This window comes from Dermacentor variabilis, chromosome 4, assembly GCF_050947875.1.
Source record: "Dermacentor variabilis isolate Ectoservices chromosome 4, ASM5094787v1, whole genome shotgun sequence".
Taxonomy (NCBI): domain Eukaryota; kingdom Metazoa; phylum Arthropoda; class Arachnida; order Ixodida; family Ixodidae; genus Dermacentor; species Dermacentor variabilis.
This window is the reverse complement of record NC_134571.1, coordinates 97,455,840-97,477,659: the sequence shown is the minus strand read 5'-3', so window position 1 is coordinate 97,477,659 and position 21,820 is coordinate 97,455,840. Positions and strand designations below refer to the sequence as shown.

The 21,820-nt window shown below is 43.5% G+C and overlaps 1 protein-coding gene across 6 annotated transcripts in view; it reads right to left on the bottom strand.

The window, feature by feature from the left end:
- Positions 1-21,820, bottom strand: part of mtd (TLD domain-containing protein mustard) — a 171,781-nt gene that overhangs the window by 15,917 nt on the left and 134,044 nt on the right. For 5 of the 6 annotated variants that reach the window (XM_075689909.1, XM_075689912.1, XM_075689910.1 and 2 more), the window contains exons 3-8: positions 20,979-21,086; positions 20,037-20,108; positions 15,022-15,192; positions 10,462-10,685; positions 6,412-8,042; positions 3,747-3,773 (exon numbers count right to left, since the gene is read on the bottom strand). In XM_075689909.1, coding sequence (XP_075546024.1) covers positions 3,747-3,773; positions 6,412-8,042; positions 10,462-10,685; positions 15,022-15,192; positions 20,037-20,108; positions 20,979-21,086 — 2,233 coding nt within the window. The remainder of the gene's footprint in view (positions 1-3,746; positions 3,774-6,411; positions 8,043-10,461; positions 10,686-15,021; positions 15,193-20,036; positions 20,109-20,978; positions 21,087-21,820) is intronic. The other variant, XM_075689908.1, reaches the window with a different exon arrangement.

Genomic DNA, 21,820 nt, shown 5'->3' with positions numbered 1-21,820 from the left:
TATTTCAGTCATGATACTATTTTTCCTAAAATGTTTAGCGAGAGTCCCATGGTAATGCGCAACTTTGGGACTTTCACATGTGTGCATCTATTTTACAATGCAAGAAGGAACACCTGAACAGTTCTCATGTATCAACTTATGAACAACAGCTACAAATTTGAAAACAGTCCTGCTATTCAATCTTACATTGGAGATAAACTAATGCCACAATGTCTAACTCATAAAGTTGAACATGCCACCATAGTCAGAGAGGTGCCACAATTACCCATCTCATTTAGGCATATTGCTGAGTTATCTTTTGTTTTTATGCACTTGCAGCATACTCTGAAAATTTGCAAGCAAGCATGCACAGAGTGACTGCAGCATAACAGCCATAACTGAGGACCCATCTACTTTCACTGCTTCGTCTAAACAGTACATCAAAGTCAATGCCACTGACATTGTCAACATTTTTTTAGATTTACTGAGGGACGACTACATGATCTCTTCTGTCTGGAGACCTCGTGTTTCCCTTTAGCAGGGGATTTAAATCTCTTGCCATCATTGACTGCAGTTCCTTCTTCCCTTGTCAACTAGTTGCAGTTGTACGCCACAGTTTCTCAGGTAAATCTATGTGAAAGTGATGGCACGAGACCCCTGCCTTGAGGACAGAATTGCCTTGTAGAGAGAAGCTCCAGAGCAGCCAGACATGCAACCAGCACAGATAAATGTGCTCAGCAGAGAAAATAAATCAGCCATCATTAAGCCACAGAATTACAATCTAAAGGTAAGATGCAAGACGGCACACTACATGTAAAAGCAGGCCCTTTGATTCTACAGAAGTTGCTCAATACTATGTATCAGAGACAAAGCTACTGCAGTGAAAATGCAGTCAGTGACTGTTAGCACTACGTGGGAACACAAAGCATTCATAAGTCCTTCCATGACATTGAGGAATGTCTGCCTTGACCACATGTACCTGACTCCATTTCTTCACTCTTAAGATGATTCCTGCAGATGTGAAGCCAAACTTGCATTGAAAGCAAAAGGTACAGTGGCACTCTTTAAAGGGCCCCTGAAACAATTTTGATGATTTTCTATAAATGCACTGAGTCGTTAGAGTAGGTCCTTCTGATCATTAATTGACCCATCTAAATGCTCTGCGTAAAGTGTGTAATTTATTATAAGGGTTTAAAAATGTACATCGCTGTCGATCGCAGCACACTGCTCGGCGGAATTTTCAGCCGCCGCCCCTACCCATATGATGTAAATCACCCAAATGACGTCATGTGGGCGAGCTATCCGATTGGCTGCCCAGGGCGCGCCTTCTATAATATTTCCACCTTTATGGTGAACAAATGATGTTCGTAATAGTTGGAATGTTAGTTAATTTGTTTCTATGAAAAGAAAGTAACAGAAAGAGGATGCACAAGAACAATTTCTGACTACACTTAAGCACTTCTGGCACACAGCAAGAGTCGTCTGCTTGTGTTACAACGTGCTCCATTTTGAAGAGAGCTCTGCGGTCAGAGTCGGTCTGTCTTTTGCGAGCACTATGATTCAACTTTGTTGCGTTGTGGACTGCAAACATAGTGACTGGCAATATGTCAAGCTGCGACACTATGTCCCTCTGCAAAGCAGCAGACGAGCGGACTGGCTGCAGTGCATCGGACTGCCGCTATCCTATCCAAGCGCCAGGATTTGCGCGTTTGCGGCCGTCACTTTACTAACGCTAAGATTACTAACGCAATGGCATTTCGCGAGTATGTTATTAGGGTAAACGCAAGCACAAGGGGACGGGGCCTGGCCGTGTCCCCTCGAGTGTTGTTTCATGGCATGAGCAGAAGCGCAAATGTGAATGGTCTGCACGGTGCAGCCACCTGGTGGCACAGAGCCCAACCACACAGTAGCAGTAACAAAATGTATGCTTCTTTGCTGCTGGTGTAAATTTTCCGCAGGAGTGTAATCGTTAACACATTGTTTTTATGAATGTTTAAAATGTTTTACACTTGGTTAGAGCAATATTAGCTGTTTGTTTGGCTGGTTAAGCTCTGCGCCAACGAGTGGCTGAACCGTGGAGACCGATCAGGCAGCTCACGTACGTCTACGCTAAAGTTCCTTCATCAGCTTGAGTTTATGCCTCCGCCGTTTTGTCGAAATGCCCAGCTTGCCTGTGGTTACCGGAATACCAGACACGTTCAGCGCAGCGATAGAATGCTCGCAACGCACGCTGCTTCGATAGCTCTCGCTTGGGGTTGACTGCCAAGCAGCTGGCCAAAAGTATCGAGAGGCTTCGCGCGCGCTCCTAGAGAACCGGAAGTTGACGACACAATGTGCCATCATGATGCAGAGCCAGTGAAGGCAGAGCTTAGCCCCGATCACTCGGCGAACGAGTTGAGGAGAAAATGCATGACTATAGAGAAGGGTAACTTGTAATGATCCGTAGCTCTCTTAATATGAGATGCTTCACACAAATTGTGGTGCAAATGATTAACTTTAGCTGTACCCTACGTGTCTACAAAATTTGTCCGAACCGTTTCAGGGGCCCTTTCATTATCCACATTGCACCAACCCAAGTGATAGCTGTCTGAACAAAACTGTCTTGTATGTAGAGAATATGCTTTTAGAGCTGTGCTGCTGTCAGCACACGCACAAACTATGTGGTATCATGTGAAATGCAGCATTAAACACATGCACTTGCCCGACTTATTTACAACAAGTTCTGTAACCAAGACAGCTAGCTAATATACACAGAGAATGTATTTTGTCCAGACAAATATTTGAAAAATTGTCATTTGAAAAGCTACTGGTTCTCGTTCCATGACAGGACATCATTTTGATTACTCAGCAAGTTTCTTCTGTTTACAGCTTAATCTATGCCCACCTTGGATTTGTTTCGTATTCCATGATCGGCAATTCTTTTCAAATTAGCACCGTTAAACATTTTCCAAAACGTGGTAAGTAGCAAGTTGCTAATGCAAGATAACAATGGCAAGTACGAATGCCAAACTTGCACTCGAGAAAACCAGTCTTCTAAGACTTGGGTATGACAAGTTTTACCCTTGCAAGAATCCCTGATCTTGTGGTATTATTGTGAATGGCATTCTTAATACACCCTGCTTCACCACCAAGAAAGGTGTCAATCCTCTTGTGAGAAAAGACATTCAGAAGACTTACTTTAGCATTACATAAAAAGAGAAGAGATTTTACAGTCATGACAGCCAAGAAAGGTATCTTGAGAAAGGTAGGGAAGTTAGAGTATGACGTTGATTTTGCTTTCAAGAACACATGAAGAGAATAAGCATCACAGCATGCTCTGTTCAAGCATCTCACATGACATAATTATCAGTTCACAGCTAACAAAAAACCATGCATAAAAGCAACAATAAAAGCCTAACAGTAGCACACACATTAGTATTGCAGCATTGCAGCAAATATAGGGATAAAAAGCTTGCATGCTTGAAAAAAGCTCAGAAGCAGAACACCAAAGTAAGGAATAAATATAGCACAATGAGGCTGCTATAAGGGCACACAAACGCAACTGCTGCATCCCACAACCAGAGGTCCAAGAAGCTTCCAGCAATACTACAAAACAGCCACTTGGATGTAATGGAAAGGTTGTTGCAAACTAAGGTACCCAACACCCGAAAGCAAAAACCAAACAGGGTTTTACAAGGAAAAGGAATGATAAAGTGTAGCGTTGGCAAGGAAACGGAGGACTTCCAAAAAATGAAAAAGCCTTGCTGAAGCTCAATTTCAGTACTAACCGTTGTCGTCAAAAATGAATCCCAGTTCTGCACAGTCCGGCGTTGAGAGCAGGAACAAGTAAAGTGTTGTTAAGTGTGACACATGTGTTGTGAACATTTTACATACAGCACTTCCCAAGTGGTACTGGGCCCAGCAGCAAAGCCGGAATTAACAGCAGTAGCACGTAAAATTGAAATAGCAAAGGGTTTACAGATTAAACTAATATCATTAAAAGCGTATGATAAGCTTTCACCACTACATTGGTTTTAAGAGAACATGAAATGGCTCTGCCTGTTCAGAGTGACAAACCAGGCATAAGCTGTGCATGTTCAGCTCTCAATAATTTATTCTAATATTGTGTGCCATGAATAAACCACACAAAATATGGGAACAGCACATTAGTAACACAAATACAATTTAAAGGTCATCCTTTTCACTTCTTAGTTTAATGTGCCATTGTGAGAAAATACGAGTAATATGAGCACACAAGACAAGCACAGCCATCTTCGTGGCAGTACTAATTAATGTACTAAACATATTTTACACCACCCTATTCAAACAACAACCTAGTAAACATATGAAATTAGATAAATAAAACCACCACAAACCACGAAGCTTTGTTAAGTATTAACCAAATGTTTCCTTCAACAGGGGTTGCTTGGAAAGCTGCCGCCGCTTTTTGTATGTTCAGCTTGTTGGGGTAATGTTCCTAACAAGTGGTGTATTGCCCCGGTAGTGGCTCAGATGTGCCACGACTCAAGGTAGGGCTGCTTCTGTAGGGTCTTTTCAGTTCCAAGGACGCATGATGGAAGCAGTTCTCAAGGAACCTATGGAAGTGGCTCTACCCCGAGTCGTGGAACATCAAAGTCGCTACCGGGCATGCAGAGCAGCCTCCCGAGAGAACCACCACCAGTGCCACAAGCAGAATATATAAAAGAACTGCTACAGCTTCTCGAGCCACACCTGCTGAAGGAAACATTGAGTTAATACAGTCGAACGCATTTATAACGAAGAGGTCGGGGCTTCCGAAATCGTGTATTATACAGGTCACTTTTTAGCAAGGGTGGCACAGCTCAGAATAGAACCGGGACAAAATCAGTTTTTCGTATACAGGTCATTTCGTAGTAGAGGGACTCATTGTAGAGGCGCTCGAATGTATTTCATAAACCTTCTTGCTTAGTGATTGTTTCATTTGCCTAATTTAGTGTTCCCCAACCAGACTGAGTGCAGCCAATGGTTACCTTCGAGCTTTGTGAACTTGTGTACTGCTTTGGATTATAAGGCTTGTATATATTATGAAAACAATTCTGCATGAAAGATGTTTTTTCAAAAACAACAGAATAAAAGGATGGGAAAGGGCATTATACTTAGCCACTTATACTTGAAAGTAAACTCGAGAGAGAAGACAAATAACTGCAGTTGGCTTTGTCATGTAATAGGAATGGTCTAACATGCATCAGTTTCAAAGTCATGACCTCGGTAATGTCAAAGCTTTATTTATCACTGCTGACAAACTCCAAACTTTATGAAACTATATGCACAAGTGTAGTTTCAGACCTCAACCCTTTCCATACCACAGAAAATGACAAAAAGTATACTGAATTTCCCAGTGATTTCTAGAACCATGACCTCACGACTATGTATTTGTCATCAGCTATATTGACAAAGGGTTAATAATCAGAATGCTCATAAAACCTTTCAGCAACTAAAACTTTTATTGGCTAGTGAAAGAGGGGAAAAAGTCTACTAATGACTGGAAACTAATGATCAATCTGCCATCATGCATGTATACCAGGTGTTCGAAGACTAGCAGCACAAATTATTTCAGGGGCCTTTACCTGTTTATCAAGATTAATCCCTTGGAGACGCTATGTACACAACTGCGTACGCCAAAGTTGTGCTTCAACAGCAAAGGCACTGATGAAAGTAATGAAATCTAAAGTGTGTCACATACATCTTAAAACACTTCTGATTGGAATTGTGCTGCAAGTTTGAATAAGAAGTGCAAGATGCTTTAATAACATGAGTGGAAATGTAGATGGTTGGGTATTTTTACTCAGTGCGAGTATATTGTATGCAGTTGGTTCACTTCTTTCATTGTTTTTCACAATTCGTTGCACCAGGCACAATTTTCAAGTGACTGGATCGGTGCATATCAAGCCTGCTAGGCATGAAATAGTTGGTGTCCTCCTAGATGATGTTCCTGAAGAAGTTTTCGCATGGAGTCCACATTCTCTAGACATACTAAAGGACTGGAAATTGTTAATCTATTTTGCAGCTGTACACTTATGATTTTGAAAATGCAGGAAATGCGGTCGAGGTAGATCAACAGAATCAGTTAGCGCCTGAAAGGGTTAAAGTGATGAATCTGCAGTGCCATTTAAGAAAGTATATTACTGTAGTCACCACGTTCCCGTCCCGACTTGGGCGTCGCCTACCGTTTCGGCCCAAGGAGCTCCCCGCGTGCGATCTCCAACGGCTTAAACCCCATCAGGACCTCAATAAAGTTCTTGACTGTTACCAAGTCACTCAAAAGCAACCAGATAACCAAATCTATTACAGTCCTGCTGTTTTTGACACTTAGAAAATCCGCACTCCAAAGAATGCATACATGTGTGCTCACTTCACATATTTAGTATAAACAAGAAGTAAAAAGGAAAGAAAGAAAAATGTCACAAAACTCACTCTCAAATGCTGCAAACAGCTCAGGTTTTTCCTCAACCATGTTCTTGAGCCAGACATTGGCATTTTCAGTATGTGAAGAGGGCCTCTTCTCATCCACTGCCGGCTGCTGCATCTGCGGCTGGAGTGGAGGTGTTGGTGGCGCTGGCTCGTCGGCACCACGCACAAAGTCAGCCAGCGATTTGGGCGATGATGCAATCATCTTGGAGATGGAGTGCGTGTATGACGAGATTGATTCCATTGGATTTGAGAGCCGCTTGAGTACCCGCTCGTGTGCAGATTCCTGGGCCCTGTCGGAAGAGACGCCGCCTTCCACTGAAGCCCACTCCCTCATTCGCAGAGTAATGCTCTCCGTTGAGGAGGCACTATATGGCTCTGGGGCTGGCACATCGCTTGTTGAGTCCAGCTTGAGTGTTGGACTCAGCATACGAGGCCAGCGTGCTGGCTCGGGTAAGCTCTTTCCTCCCGACGATGGCGGTGGGGGTGTGAATGCCTTCTCCCGGCGACCTACGTTGTCTGGCTCCCTACGCCGTGTTGGTGGAGATTCAAATGCCTTGTCAATGGGCTTGAACAAGTATTCAGTATTTTGCCTCTCCTCTTTCTTTGTAGTTGCCACACTCTCTTCTGCACTGAGAATTTTCTTTTGGGCCGTCACCATATCTGGCGGCAACTTTTCCTGAACGTTCATTAGAGCTGCGATGTCCTGGGCCACGAGCTTGTCGCCAGCCCGGTCATCCTTCACTACCTGGGCAGTTGCAGAAGACAGTTCAACTTCAAGTTGAGCACCGTGAGGCACCACTTTGTTAGACTCCCCGGTGCCCGCTTCACCAGCAGCAGCTTCCTGCTGCTTGCTCACCTCAGTAAACACCTTCGCAGTTTTTTCTTGGGCCTCCGGAGCTGGTGCTACATCTGCAGCAAGTTGTTCTACTGCACCTTGTCTGACACCCGACTCTGCTTTGCCAGACACAGCACCCGCCACTTTTGAACCAGAACTTTTGACTTGGACTGCACACACTTCCTTCTGCGGCTCAGAATGAAGTGGCTTTTCCAGCGAGCATGTGTCTTTGCTTTCCAACTGTGCTCTACTCTGTTCAGTGGACTCTGCAACTACTTCTGGTTTCTGCGTGTCAATTCCCAACTGCAAGTCGCATGTCATGCTTTGTTGCAGCATTTGTTCCCAATTTTCGGACTTGACAACAGAAGCTACACTGACTGCATCTTGCACCGCTTTTGGTTGCTCACACTTGGCCCCCAACACATCCGACAACACGCATGTGGGAGCTTTGTTCTCGGTTTTAGCTGCCGAACCAGGCATTTCACTGCCGGTTTGGCCTGTAGGGGGCACGCCTTTCTCTGGCGTCTTGGGTGGTGAGGTGACAATTACGGCACTTGTTATTTGATCAGACACAAGTTCTTCCAGGGTGCACTCACTGTGGGACAGCTCGAAGCAAGGCTTTTCACCTGCCTCCTGCATTGAAAGACTAGGCGATACTTCTGTAGTACACTCTTGCGAGGACTTGGTTGGCTCTGATGACTTTCCACTGGAGCTAGACTGATCTTTGGGGGGTGGCTGGTAGTCAGCGGGCCGGTATGGTTCTTCCAACTGAACACCGGAAGCAGGGTCCACCGTGTCACTGCACAGCCACATGAAACAGTGTTTATACCCTGTGCTTAGAAAAACAAGCAGCATAAACATTTGTTAATTTAGCACAGTTTTATTCCAGCCATGATGGAAAACAAATCTGAAGACTTTTCCTCCCTCCAGCCTACAACGACAAACTACTCGGATATGCAAGCTGCACCTGCACCTCCATGTATTGTATGCTGCGCCTTTATCACTGCCTGCATTGATCATCATTTGATTACTTCGATGCGATTCTGCATCACACAACCAAATGCTGCTGCTGCCATAATTTTCCAACAATCCCTTAAATTTTTATTCAATTTTCCCTTTGTCATTGGCTCAGACATGGCTCAAATGCCACAGTACTGCTGTTACTTGGGGTAGACACTTGATGTCACGCACAAGAAGACAGGAGATTGGAACGAATGGTACAAAATGTGGACCCTGGTCTCAATGTTCCTGGATGCACACTAACATACCGAGACTACATTTGCATTCCAGATCAGGTTCCCCACCCATAATTTTCTATGGGGAAGCAACCTTACTACCTCTCTCTTGAAGGGTTGACTATCATTTAGTTTGTACAAGAGAACAAGGGGCGGGTAGCATAAAGTGACTAAATTTCCCAAGCCACTAAGTGGTAATGTGGAGAGAGAGGAAAGAGGCCATGTATGGTGACCATGTACCAAACATAGCTAGCATTTACAAACAACAAAAGTGCAGAGAGCAAGTTAATTCTTTTATGGTCCAGTGTCTGCTTTTTTCTTTTTTCCTCCTTATAAAAAGCACTGTCGAGACAGAGTCGATGTTCAGAACGGCCACAGGTCTAGCCCAGGGCGCATGTTAGAAACACACAGAAAATCTGTCTAGAAGCATGCATACAAGTAGTATCGGGTTTACTTCATCGGAGTTGTGTGTTCCTATCCTGCTCTCGAATTAAAATCTGGAGACCACTCCGCGCATTCTAAAAGAATGTGCTGAGTGCTGAGAGGGATGCGAAGATATTCAAACATTGAGACCTGTAGGTAACATACTTTCCAGAAGTATTTGGATTTAAAGTGATGGAAGCATCAATTCGTCAGCAGTTCAGGTAAGCAAGAGACGTTTGGAGTATTGATGGAAATAAACCAGGCAAGAGGCTGATATGACCAGATCCGTCACAGGCATAGGTAGCCATACAAGGTATATAGAGAAGTTTTCAGGAAGAAGAAAAAAGATAAGGAGATGTATACAAAAATGCTACAATGAAAAGCATGTACAGCATACCTGATTACCTCAAGCAGGCTAGGTGACCCGTTTCGAAGGGAATGCCAATAAATCATCATCACCATCACCTGAACAGGTGGTGCTGTAAGCCACTCATCTGATAGGCTTGCATCCATGCTTTCTATGGAAAGCTTGCAACCGCGCTTTCTATGGAAGCAACTATGGAAGCTCTCCTGTGCACTTTTTGCTGACACTACAAAGGGACAACACTACAGCTTTCTTTAATGCTTTCAGTGCCTCTGCCAACATAGCAGGCTCATCTTGCAAGCACCAAGATGTAAGAGTCATTAGAGCCATGAAAGCAGCACATAATGAAGCACGCAATGAACCAGTTAAGAGGACACAAAAGAGAAAAGTAAGTTGGGCTGTGTGAGTAAATTACCCTTCTCTGATACCAAAGAAAAGCCACTGTTACCATGAGAGGATGCTTGGCAGGGCCAAAAAATATGCAAGAACAAACGACGTCCATGCCTTTAACTTCCCACACCAGCTCGATGTGACACCACAGACTTTGAAGGCATCTACTCAGGCCTGCCTAGATCGCTTTTTATTTGTAAATATGAACTAAATTATACTGCAAAAGAACCAAAGAATGAAGTTGTCAAGTTTCAAAAGCTTTTACAGCACCACAACAGCCCAAGTACAGGAAAATACTTTAGAATTTGTAACGTCACACTGACAGGTTAACAACTTAAACTTATGCCAGTTAGCCTTATATCGTGACATTCTTTAAAAGCTGTATCATCAGCTCATTATTAAAGCAAGGAACTCACTCCACACTTTCAATATGACACATAGAAGTAGATAATAGGTACGTTCATTTTTAATAGGGTGGCTACTGCCCCATGAGATGGGCAGTTAATGTCCACAACTCAACCATAAGATTTATTCTGCGCAGCTTTCATAGGCAGTTAATTACACATTTTTTGCCTCATTCACCACCTGCAACATTCTGTGAAAGTTCAATTTCCGTCCAAGAGCTCCAAAGCAGGGCAATCTGACTCCATTGAGACAGCGACAGTGTCCCTTAAATAGCTCCACCTGAAAATCTCGTTACCTTGTTTGTTCGTCTACCACAACTAGTATATTAGCAAGTTCAGCTTTACTGATTGCTAGTAACACAGGCCGTAACGAATTGAAAATTCCAAGGAAATAGCACTGACCGAAGGCGCATATGTGTAATGTCGTTGTAGAGGGCTGCAGCCACCACCATATCCATAGGGGCAGTCACTTCATAACACTCAGACCCATGCTCCATGACGAGTGCGTCGGACACATTGGGCACAAACATCACATTGTTCGGAGTCACCAGAAGTGTTCCCATCACTACCCCCTGGCCATCCGTTATGTGTCGTGATGAAATCTTCAGGAACATGTCCATGTTCTCCTGCAAGATCACAAAAGGTCCCCAAAAAAGTCAAAAGAGCTGCATCAAGGTGCTTGACAAATGCTGCAATCACAAACTTAACAAAATGTCAAACTCAGCTGAATATCTGTCATGCCAAGTTTCTAACTAGTAATAAAGTTTGCATGCAAATTTTGAATTAGAATTAGAATTTTCGTTTTTCCAAGAATATGATTCCTCCAACCAAAAAGCTGCCTGAGACAGCCTCAGTGTGCCAGAGGTCATTGGGTATAGCAGAACAGTCCAGGTATTACCGTCAAACCTTGATATAACGAATATACATGTAACTTATTATTGGATATAACAAGGTAGACTTAAACTCCTTTTTGTTGATATCAACATGTAATGAATATATAGGCTTATAATGAATGTCCAATATAACAAAGGTATTTTTGTGTCAGAAGCAGCTCTTAATGATGTTTGACTGCACAAAATTTCTGCAAGTGTTTCACGACTTATACAGCATTGCACAGTATTCAATGCTACGTAATGCTATAATTAACACATACACATCCTTTGACTTCATTAGGAATTAAACATTTGTATGACCTGTTTGTATCCCCACTTGCACGTGCCATAATACAAAGCTCAAATAAAATGCACTACCATGAACAAACACAGAGGGTGGTTAAACACTTAGTACAATAACATCTAGAACAGTATAACACATAAGTTACAATACTACTTCCCACTTAACAGCACACAAACTATAAATAGATGTTCACAAAAACAAAACTGATTTCGTAAAGGCAGAGGTGGTGATGTGCACATGCAGGCTTCAATGTCACGACATAGAAAAAAAAAAGGAGAGCAACACAAAGAAAACAATCAAGAAATGATTTTGCTTCATTTTTGTTTGCTCATTTTGTTCGGAGGCTCTCAGATTAGTCTCTTGGCAAAGGTGCTGATGACCTTGTTTTTATTTTTGTAATTTTCCAGACCCTAGTCTGTAGATAATACTTGTCTAAGCATAAAAATTTTGTGATGCACCATCTACATATGTGAGGGTGCGGAGGATATAATTTTTCAGACCGAAGGCTTAGAAAGAAATGAGGCCAATTGCATTGCACTCTTTACACTGCTAAACCACACAGCATGATCATCTAATAAAATATAATATGATGTCTAATAAAGGATGCGTGGTTTTCATCATCATTATCATCATCATCATCATCATCATCATCATCATCATCATCATCATCAGCCTAGTTACGCCCACTGCAGGGCAAAGGCCTCTCCCATACTTCTCCAATTACCCCGGTCATGTACTATTTGTGGCCATGTTGTCCCTGCAAACGTCTTAATTTCATCCGCCCACCTAACTTTCTGCCGCCCCCTGCTACGCTTCCCTTCCCTTGGAATCCAGTCCGTAACCCTTAATGACCATCGGCTATCTTCCCTCCTCATTACATGTCCTGCCCATGCCCATTTCTTTTTCTTGATTTCAACTAAGATGTCGTTTACCCGCGTTTGTTGCCTCACCCAATCTGCTCTTTTCTTATCCCTTAACGTTACACCCATCATTCTTCTTTCCATAGCTCGTTGCGTCGTCCTCAATTTCAGCAGAACCCTTTTCGTAAGCCTCCAGGTTTCTGCCCCATATGCGAGTACTGGTAACACACAGCTGTTATACACTTTCCTTTTGAGGGATAGTGGCAACCTGCTGTTCATGATTTGAGAATGCCTGCCAAACGCACCCCAGCCCATTCTTATTCTTCTGGTTATTTCAGTCTCATGATCCGGATCCGTGGTCACTACCTGCCCTAAGTAGATGTATTCCCTTACCACTTCCAGTGCTTCGCTACCTATCGTAAACTGCTGTTCTCTTCCGAGACTGTTAAACAATACTTTAGTTTTCTGCAAATTAATTTTCAGACCCACACTTCTGCTTTGCCTCTCCAGGTCAGTGAGCATGCATTGCAATTGGTCTCCTGAGTTACTAAGCAAGGCAATATCATCAGCGAATCGCAAGTTGCTAAGGTATTCTCCATCAACTTTTATCCCCAATTCTTCCCACTCCAGGCCTCTGACTACCTCCTGTAAACATGCTGTGAATAGCATTGGAGATATCGTATCTCCCTGTCTGACGCCTTTCTTTATAGGGATTTTGTTACTTTCTTTGTGGAGGACTACGGTGGCTGTGGAGCCGCTATAGATATCTTCCAGTATTTTTACATATGGCTCATCTACACCCTGATTCCGTAATGTCTCCATGACTGCTGAGGTTTCGACTGAATCAAACGCTTTCTCGTAATCAATGAAAGCTATATATAAGGGTTGGTTATATTCTGCGCATTTCTCTATCACTTGATTGACAGTGTGAATATGGTCTATTGTTGAGTAGCCTTTACGGAATCCTGCCTGGTCCTTTGGTTGACAGAAGTCTAAGGTGTTCCTGATTCTATTTGCGATTACCTTAGTAAATACTTTGTAGGCAACGGACAGTAAGCTGATCGGTCTATAATTTTTCAAGTCTTTGGCGTCCCCTTTCTCATGGATTAGGATTATGTTAGCGTTCTTCCAAGATTCCGGTACGCTCGAGGTTATGAGGCATTGCGTATACAGGGTGGCCAGTTTCTCTAGAACAATCTGACCACCATCTTTCAACAAATCTGCTGTTACCTGATCCTCCCCAGCTGCCTTCCCCTTTTGCATAGCTCCTAAGGCTTTCTTTACTTCTTCTGGCGTTACCTGTGGGATTTCGAATTCCTCTAGGCTATTCTCTCTTCCACTATCGTCGTGGGTACCACTGGTACTGTATAAATCTCTATAGAACTCCTCAGCCACTTGAACTATCTCATCCATATTGGTAACGATATTGCCGGCTTTGTCTCTTAATGCACACGTCTGATTCTTGCCTATTCCTAGTTTCTTCTTCACTGTTTTTAGGCTTCCTCCGTTCCTGAGAGCCTGTTCAATTCTATCCATATTATAGTTCCTGATGTCCGCTGTCTTACGCTTGTTGATTAACTTAGAAAGTTCACCCAGTTCTATTCTAGCTGTAGGGTTAGAGGCTTTCATACATTGGCGTTTCTTGATCAGATCTTTCGTCTCCTGCGATAGCTTACTGGTTTCCTGTATAACGGCGTTACCACCGACTTCTATTGCGCACTCCTTAATGATGCCCATGAGATTGTCGTTCATTGCTGCAACACTAAGGCCCTCTTCCTGAGTTAAAGCCGAGTACCTGTTCTGTAGCTTGATCCGGAATTCCTCTAGTTTCCCTCTTACCGCTAACTCATTGATTGGCTTCTTGTGTACCAGTTTCTTCCGTTCCCTCCTCAAGTCTAGGCTAATTCGAGTTCTTACCATTCTATGGTCACTGCAGCGTACCTTGCCGAGCACGTCTACATCTTGTATGATGCCAGGGTTCGCGCAGAGTATGAAGTCGATTTCATTTCTAGTCTCACCATTCGGGCTCCTCCACGTCCACTTTCGACTAACCCGCTTGCGGAAAAAGGTGTTCATTATCCGCATATTATTCTGTTCTGCAAACTCTACTAATAATTCTCCTCTGCTATTCCTAGAGCCTATGCCATATTCCCCCACTGACTTGTCTCCAGCCTGCTTCTTGCCTACCCTGGCATTGAAGTCGCCCATCAGTATAGTGTATTTTGTTTTGACTTTACCCATCGCCGATTCCACATCTTCATAAAACCTTTCGACTTCCTGGTCATCATGACTGCATGTAGGGGCATAGACTTGTACCACCTTCAATTTGTACCTCTTATTAAGCTTCACAACAAGACCTGCCACCCTCTCGTTAATGCTATAGAATTCCTGTATGTTACCAGCTATTTCCTTATTAATCAGGAATCCGACTCCTAGTTCTCGTCTCTCTGCTAAGCCCCGGTAACACAGTACATGCCCGCTTTTTAGCACTGTATATGCTTCTTTTGTCCTCCTAACCTCACTGAGCCCTATTATATCCCATTTACTACCCTCTAATTCCTCCAATAACACTGCTAGACTCGCCTCGCTAGATAGCGTTCTAACGTTAAACGTTGCCAGGTTCAGATTCCAATGGCGGCCTGTCCGGTTGGTTTAATGCGTGGTTTTAATGCTAGACAATGCAATTTTGCTTACGAGCTATATGCATTGTTGTAGACAATCTAGAAAAACTTATTTCCAGCCAAAATTTGTCCCTGCACACCATAACAGTGCATGCCACTGTGTAACAAATAGCCTTTTATTTTCAGCCCTGATTTGCTCCTGCAGACCAGCCCCGGCGCTGACTATATTCTAGAAAATACAGTACTTATTTGGGAGCGAAGGCAACGAGTATTTGATTGATAGTGTCCAAGGTAATGCAGCATACCTTGTTCTCTGGCTCAGCTAATTCAATGTGCTCAGTGGAAGAGCCACCATGTCGCTGCTGTTCCACAAAAGCAACAGGCGAGTCTGGTGGCGACACGATGGCCCTTGGCGAACAGGGTCGCTCGCCAAGCAAAGGTGGTCCTGCCCCAGTGCCATGATGGCCCGCAAATGCCTGCAAGTGGACGAGTTACGAAGAAAAAAGCACAGCCAAACCTTACTGCAATAATTTCACACTTGCAAAAACGGTTGTTCATTAGATATTACATATGCACAAAAATTAGGCACAGAAATTGGTGTTAACAATATCTAAAATCTGCCTTGTGGCACATGTTCAAATGTGAGCATTGTCAGCATAACTAATGTACCAACGTAAAATTAACTCCCCTGCAACATGTCAAAAGTAGTGAGTAGCCCATCTGGGCATTCATTTCGAGGTGCGTGGTTGCCAACCCAAATTTGACAATGGTGAATCAGTAGCAAGAAACAGCAACTAAATAACCATGGAAATAAAATCAACAGAAACATTGTCAGTGGGGCATCCGCTTTGTTAGGAAATGGTGTACGTAAATGTAAACCTCTAAACACACTGATTTCTCACATGCATGAAATGTAGGGGCTGATACTTGCGAAAAAGCTTTCTAGCATATCTGAATGTTAGCTTGTTGCAAAAATAAGAAAGTTGTCAGTCAGAGTTGCACATGGTCTTTTTGTGTGCCTTCACGTCCCCCCATCCCTGTCTTTATCGCTGTTCCTACCTGAAAAAGCTATTTATTGCCTTACGAGTAGTATCTAAAGAAACTGGCATTATCAGGACCTGACTTTTACGTGCACCAGAGATAGTGAAGCAAGGTGGCGTGTGATAAGTCTTCAGCGTATGGTTTTGTGTGCATGGTGTACATTGCAGCCTGGCACTTCCAGAACTACAAGTGCAACTTTAAGTTCCGGGAAATCGATAACTTCTTCAATGTAAGTGGCACATTGCTAAATATAACATTTTTTGGTTTGTTGCATAAAGAAGTTGCAGTGACTAAAAAGCACGAGCAACCAAAATTTAGTTGCAGGTGTGAGGCAGGTGAGCACGCATCTCCTCTATCCCGGCTGTGGCTTTGCAGCACATGCACGGCCCACACGCTCCATCTTGTAAATAATCTGAGGCGGGTGTAAAGGATGGGGCGTGCCGAGATGGCCGTGGCTTAATGTGTGCTGTCTACCCCCGTGTTTAGTGCTAGAAGTGGCGTAATCTTCAGTTTCGGACATGCGTTGAAGTGATAGGCAGACAAAGCGTGCACTTCCCCCTGCCTGTGCTTATCGTGATGGTGTCACTCGCAGTGAAACAACACTAATAGCTGCGGGGGCAGAGTAGACATGAAAGGTCGCAGGCTTCGCTGCACACCGCCGATATGAAGATATTGCCAACACAGCGTGAAACCATATCTTTGGTCGCTTACTCTCCTCAAATTCCACAAAATAATTTTTTTTTTATTATCGAGATTGTTTTTTTTTAATTTGCCTGATATGTCAGAAAATACTTCGTCTCTTTCCGTATGAAAATATGTCGGTGACTAGGCTTACCTGCCTAAAAGCTCGTACTTTAATATAATGAAATTTCGATATAACGAAGTAAAGTGCCGATATTACAAAGTTCAATTTACCAGTTTCAATCAAAAATACCAAAAAGTATCTTCAATCAAAATTCTGGCATGAAGAAAGCTTTTTTGGAAATCTTTGACCTAGCACCCATGATCCATCCTTTCAATAGAAGCAATTACTAATTCAAAGCTATTGTTGTGGCTGACATGTATGCTCATACAGAAGACTCCCCTACTTTTCAATTCCACCTAATCTGAGGAATTCACTTGTAGTGAGAGTTTATAAAAATGATTTCTTTCAAATGTGCAAAATTGTAAGATTTAAATGCTACATAGGCACCACAATTGCTGCCTTCTACTGAAGAATGTATCACAATGATAATTGCACTCTATGGTTCTGCATATGCATGTACAAGAAACACTGATGCACTCCTGAAGAGCAAATGCTCTGAAGCAAATGCTCTCCCGGCAGTGCTTTGAGATTACCGCTAGAAATCTGCACCAAGAAGTTCCAAGAATTAAACCAAGAAACCTGACCATGTGAATAACCAAGCAGCTGGTCACACATTGGTTCAATAAAATGTTCACTCTCTCTCCATACCTTGTTGCTGCATGTACCACAGGTGTCATATACAAATTATGAAATGTCTACACAGAATATACAGTACAATGAAGAGTAGCCTGCCTGCGCCACAGCACCATCGCTGCCGATATGAGCTCGTGGTTGCTGTCACTGACCATTACCCCCTTTGTTGGCTGTCTACCCTCAAGGACCCATCTGGCCGACTTGCTCGCTGGGCCCTTAAGCTACAGGAGTACGACATCCGCGTTCTCTACCGCTCCGGCCGCAAACACACGGGCGCTGACGCCCTTTCTTGCTCACTGGTCTCTGCTGACTGCGCTTGCCTCTCCGCCCTTGAGCCCACACTTACATCTCATGCACTGTGCACAATGCCGTCGGAGCAGTGCAAGGATCCCTGGATCAGTGCTCTTATCAGCATCCTTTCTGATCCATCCACCTCTTCACCATCTCGCTCTCTTCGCCGCCAGGCTACCCATTTCTGCATTCGCGACGGCCTTCTTTATCATCGTAATTACCTCTCTAATGGTCGCAAGTGGCTTCTTGTGATACCCCACCATCTCAGTGACCTTATCTGCGACGCTTTCCACGCAGATCCTCAGTGTGCGCATGCCGGCCTCTTCAAGACCTATGCTCGACTACGCGTCCGATTTTATTGGCACAGCATGTATAACTACGTACGAAAGTTCATTCGCTCCTGTGCTCAGTGCCAACGCCGAAAATTACCTCCAGGACAAGTCTACCCGTTACAACCCCTCCCTGTGACCATGTACTAGTCGGCTCTTTGATCGTGTTGGTATAGACATATACGGACCGCTACCCTCCAGTGCAGCAGGCAACCGGTGGATTATTGTTGCAGTGGATCACTTGACCCGCTATGCTGAAACACCCGCTCTACCGACTGCCACCGCCTGAGACATTGCATCGTTTCTGTGACAACATTTCGTTCTTTGCCAAGGTGCCCCTCGCGAACTTCTGAGCAAAAGAGGCCGCGCCTTTCTTTCCGTTGCTTTCAAGGCACTACTCAACGAATGCCGAATCGTCCACTGCACCAGTACAGCGTACCATCTGCAAACTAACGGCATGACCGAGCACTTCAACCGTACTCTTGGCAATATGCTCTCTATGTATGTTGCCTCTGATCATTCAAAGTGGGACTAGGTTCTCCCTTTCGTGACGTATGCGTACAATACTGCGGCCCAAGCAACTACTGGATTTTCCCCTTACTTTTTTCTCTACGGACGAGAACCTTCTACTACGCTCGATACCATTTTTTCGTATGCACCTGACGCGTCCGAAAGTACTCCGCTATCTGAAGCTGCTCGTCATGCCGAGGAATGCCGCCAGCTTGCCCACTCTTTTTCCACCGAGGACCAGTGGCAGCAGCAATTCCGTCAACTTGCCGACCGTTCTGCACCAATTTTTTTCTCCTAGCTCTCTCATATGGCTTTGGGTACCCGCTACCACACTCAGCCTCTCCGCAAAACTTGCCACACAATACTTAGGACCCTACCACGTCCTGGAGCAAACGTCCTCCATCATTTACGTCGCAGAGTCCCTCACGCCATCGACGGACCTACGCCATCGCGGCCATGAACTTGTCCACATCTCGCATTAAGCCATACTACAACCCAATTGTCTCTTTGCCTTAAGCCGCCAGGATGGCGCCTTTTTCTGCGGAGGACGATTGTAACGAAGAAGAGTAGCCTGCCTGCGCCACAGCACTATCACTACCGGCATGAGCTCGTGGTTGCTGTCCTTGGCCGAACGCTTGTGGCTGCTACCCATTTGCCTATGCCCGTTGCTAATAAATCTCTTAGCAACAGGAAGACACATCAGTTCTGGCTTCAGGAAATAGGCTCTATTGTTCAAGAAGATGGCATGTTTTCATTTCGGTTTCAAGTTACAGTTCATGCTACTGTTATTGCTTCTTTATTAAACCTTTATGGACGAGTGTTGCCTACAGGCAACATACAAGAAAAAAGTTTTCTTGACGAGTTTCAGTTCTGAGTATGAAGTTTCGGGCTAAATGTCTTCGGCCAACACTGAATGATAGGCAACAAGCATCATTTTTCAGTTTAGAGCAGAAACAAAATACTACCAGGAAGACAATTGTGGCACACGACTCACTTTCTTTTGAAAGCACGGTCAGAGGAGAAAAATTGATGCATGACCTCCAGCTGCAGTGGTGTCACACAAATGATGTAAAGCAAATCAAGTGTACACCAATGGCTCACGTATGACGAGAGCCGTCTACACAAATTCCAAACGAAGCCATACTTGGCTTGGGGTGAAGCCCACTTCCAGTTTTTTGCCTGGTGTTTCCCCCTTATGGCTAAAAAAGTTCACACAAAATATTTTTCCTTTTGGCTGATTATGCTTATTCACAATGTGTTTGGCACACTTACACAAAAAATACTTTTTAGGTACTTATAGGTCTCGTCCTTAAAGAGTTAACACAAAATGGTGGTGAATACAGTGTCAGCATACCTGACAGGCAGTGTTAGCTTATCATGTAAACGGACATTGCAGGTATGTTTGGCTTTCGAAGTTTGAGGTAAAAAAAAATGCTTTTGTAAACACTTATGCATCTTTGGCCCTCAGTATTTTGTCTAAAAAAAGCTCAGCAGTATCCTTAGTTTCTAGAAATAAATGCAGCAAAATCTGGAGGCCAAGCATGATGCAATCCAACATGGCTTAGAACATGAGTTGTCACTCTCCCCATTTGGTAGTCCAACAACACAACAAATATTTATAAACCATCTACACTGAGCTGTGTCAAGACTAAATCCTACTAACACTACTCAACAGCCAAACAAATACCGAATGACAATAAGCAAAGCTTGCCTTGTCATCCTCCAGTCTCCCATGCTCAGGCGCATCAGCTGCATCTTGCTCTTTGATAGGAATGTACAGTGTCTGTCAAGAAAATGGGACCACAGACAACAATGCTTACTCCCTTGAGTACGAAAACAGGAATGCCCTTGAAATTACCAAAGAGAGAGGCAAATTTAGGAGTCAGATTATAAGGGGGGGACACAGGAATTGTTTTTTGTTTACCATCACCTTTTCTATACACCACATAGATGCCAAACTTTCATATAACATATCAAATGCCAAATAAAGTCTTCATCATATATTGGGAACCTATTTCTTAAGTGGTATATAAATATGCATCTCGAGAAAAGTTGAAACCATTTCTATCACCCTTGGATGACCTTGAACCCAAACATTTCTCGCAATATATTTCGCCTTCTTTTTTTACTGAAACAACAGAAGTTTAGAACTGGCTTCGCTGTCAGTCACTTGTATTATGTGGACAACTATGGTAGCCATGATCATCATCAACAAGTCGTCGTCATAAATTTTTGAAAGGTGCATTAACATAAGTTGAATTACTTGAAAATCTACCAGAGTATAAAAAGAAAGAAAATCTTGCAGGTGACAAACAAGGCAGAGTTAACTGCACAAGAGAAAGCAAGGAGGCATTTCTTCACAGCTTTCATTTTTGTTTCTGCACCATTGCCATCTTCTTATTGTTACTTTATTTTCTTTCTCATTTTAAAAAAATGCAACAACACAGGGACAGGACAAGCACAGTGCTGTTCTCTTCTTTGTCCCATGTTGTGCTGTTCTAAATTTAAGATCATCAAGAAACAAGCACAAATTTTGGCATCAATGTTGTTGAAAGCTATTATCCCACTTAAAATCTTCCATTTCTGACGCTATTCAACTTGATTTTGATAAAGTGGGGTTTCACCACTCCATTGAGAAGCGTTAGCTACTGACCTGACCAGGGAAGATGAGTCTGCTTGTTAACCGGTTCATCGTCGTCAGCTCTCCTGGTGTGCACTCAAACCTTGCAGCAATGCCAGCCAACGTGTCAGAAGCCTTGACCTGCAAGTATAAGCAAAATGGTCTGTATGCAATGACATGGCTTCCAGAACATGTGGCAGTCATATAACAATGACTGGGGATAAAGGCAGTGGAACAAATTCTAGCTGTTGATAGAGGACACCCTTGAGCTATTGTTATCAAAAAAGTGTTGAGGCACCATCAGTGTGTCTTATATAGGATTGTTGGTGATTGGAAAACCAAAAATTGATATACAAGTCCTTGAAATATAGCCCTTGCAATATGTAGAGAGTCAAGAAACAGTAGGCAGTTTCTCAACTATGAGAGCAAACAAGCTGCGAAAATGCATCTTTGTTTTTTTGTTTTACATTCATGGAAAGCAGAGAGACAGCTATCTGAGCACATGCAGTACTCTTTAGGGACAAACTGATTCACCACAAACATGTCAGTAGTTTGACAAAGTGAAACTAACACAAATGTGTTTTTCATGTCCCATTGCACTTGCCTTCACAGCTGTCTATTGATATAAAAAGCAAAGACTGGCCCAAATAGCTCATGTGAATAACCACGGCAAAAGCAGCTCGGCATTAGCACACCACAGCTGAAGTGCAGTATGTAGCCTCATCATTATTCGTTGTCTTGCCAGCTTCCTGCATCAATGGTCCAGTGAACCAGAACAAAGCCAGAGCACCCAGCTCCCTGATGTGTCAGTCTTGCTGCAACATTGCGTGTCTTGATGCAATGCATACATTACTAGCAAGCGCATTATGTGCCCA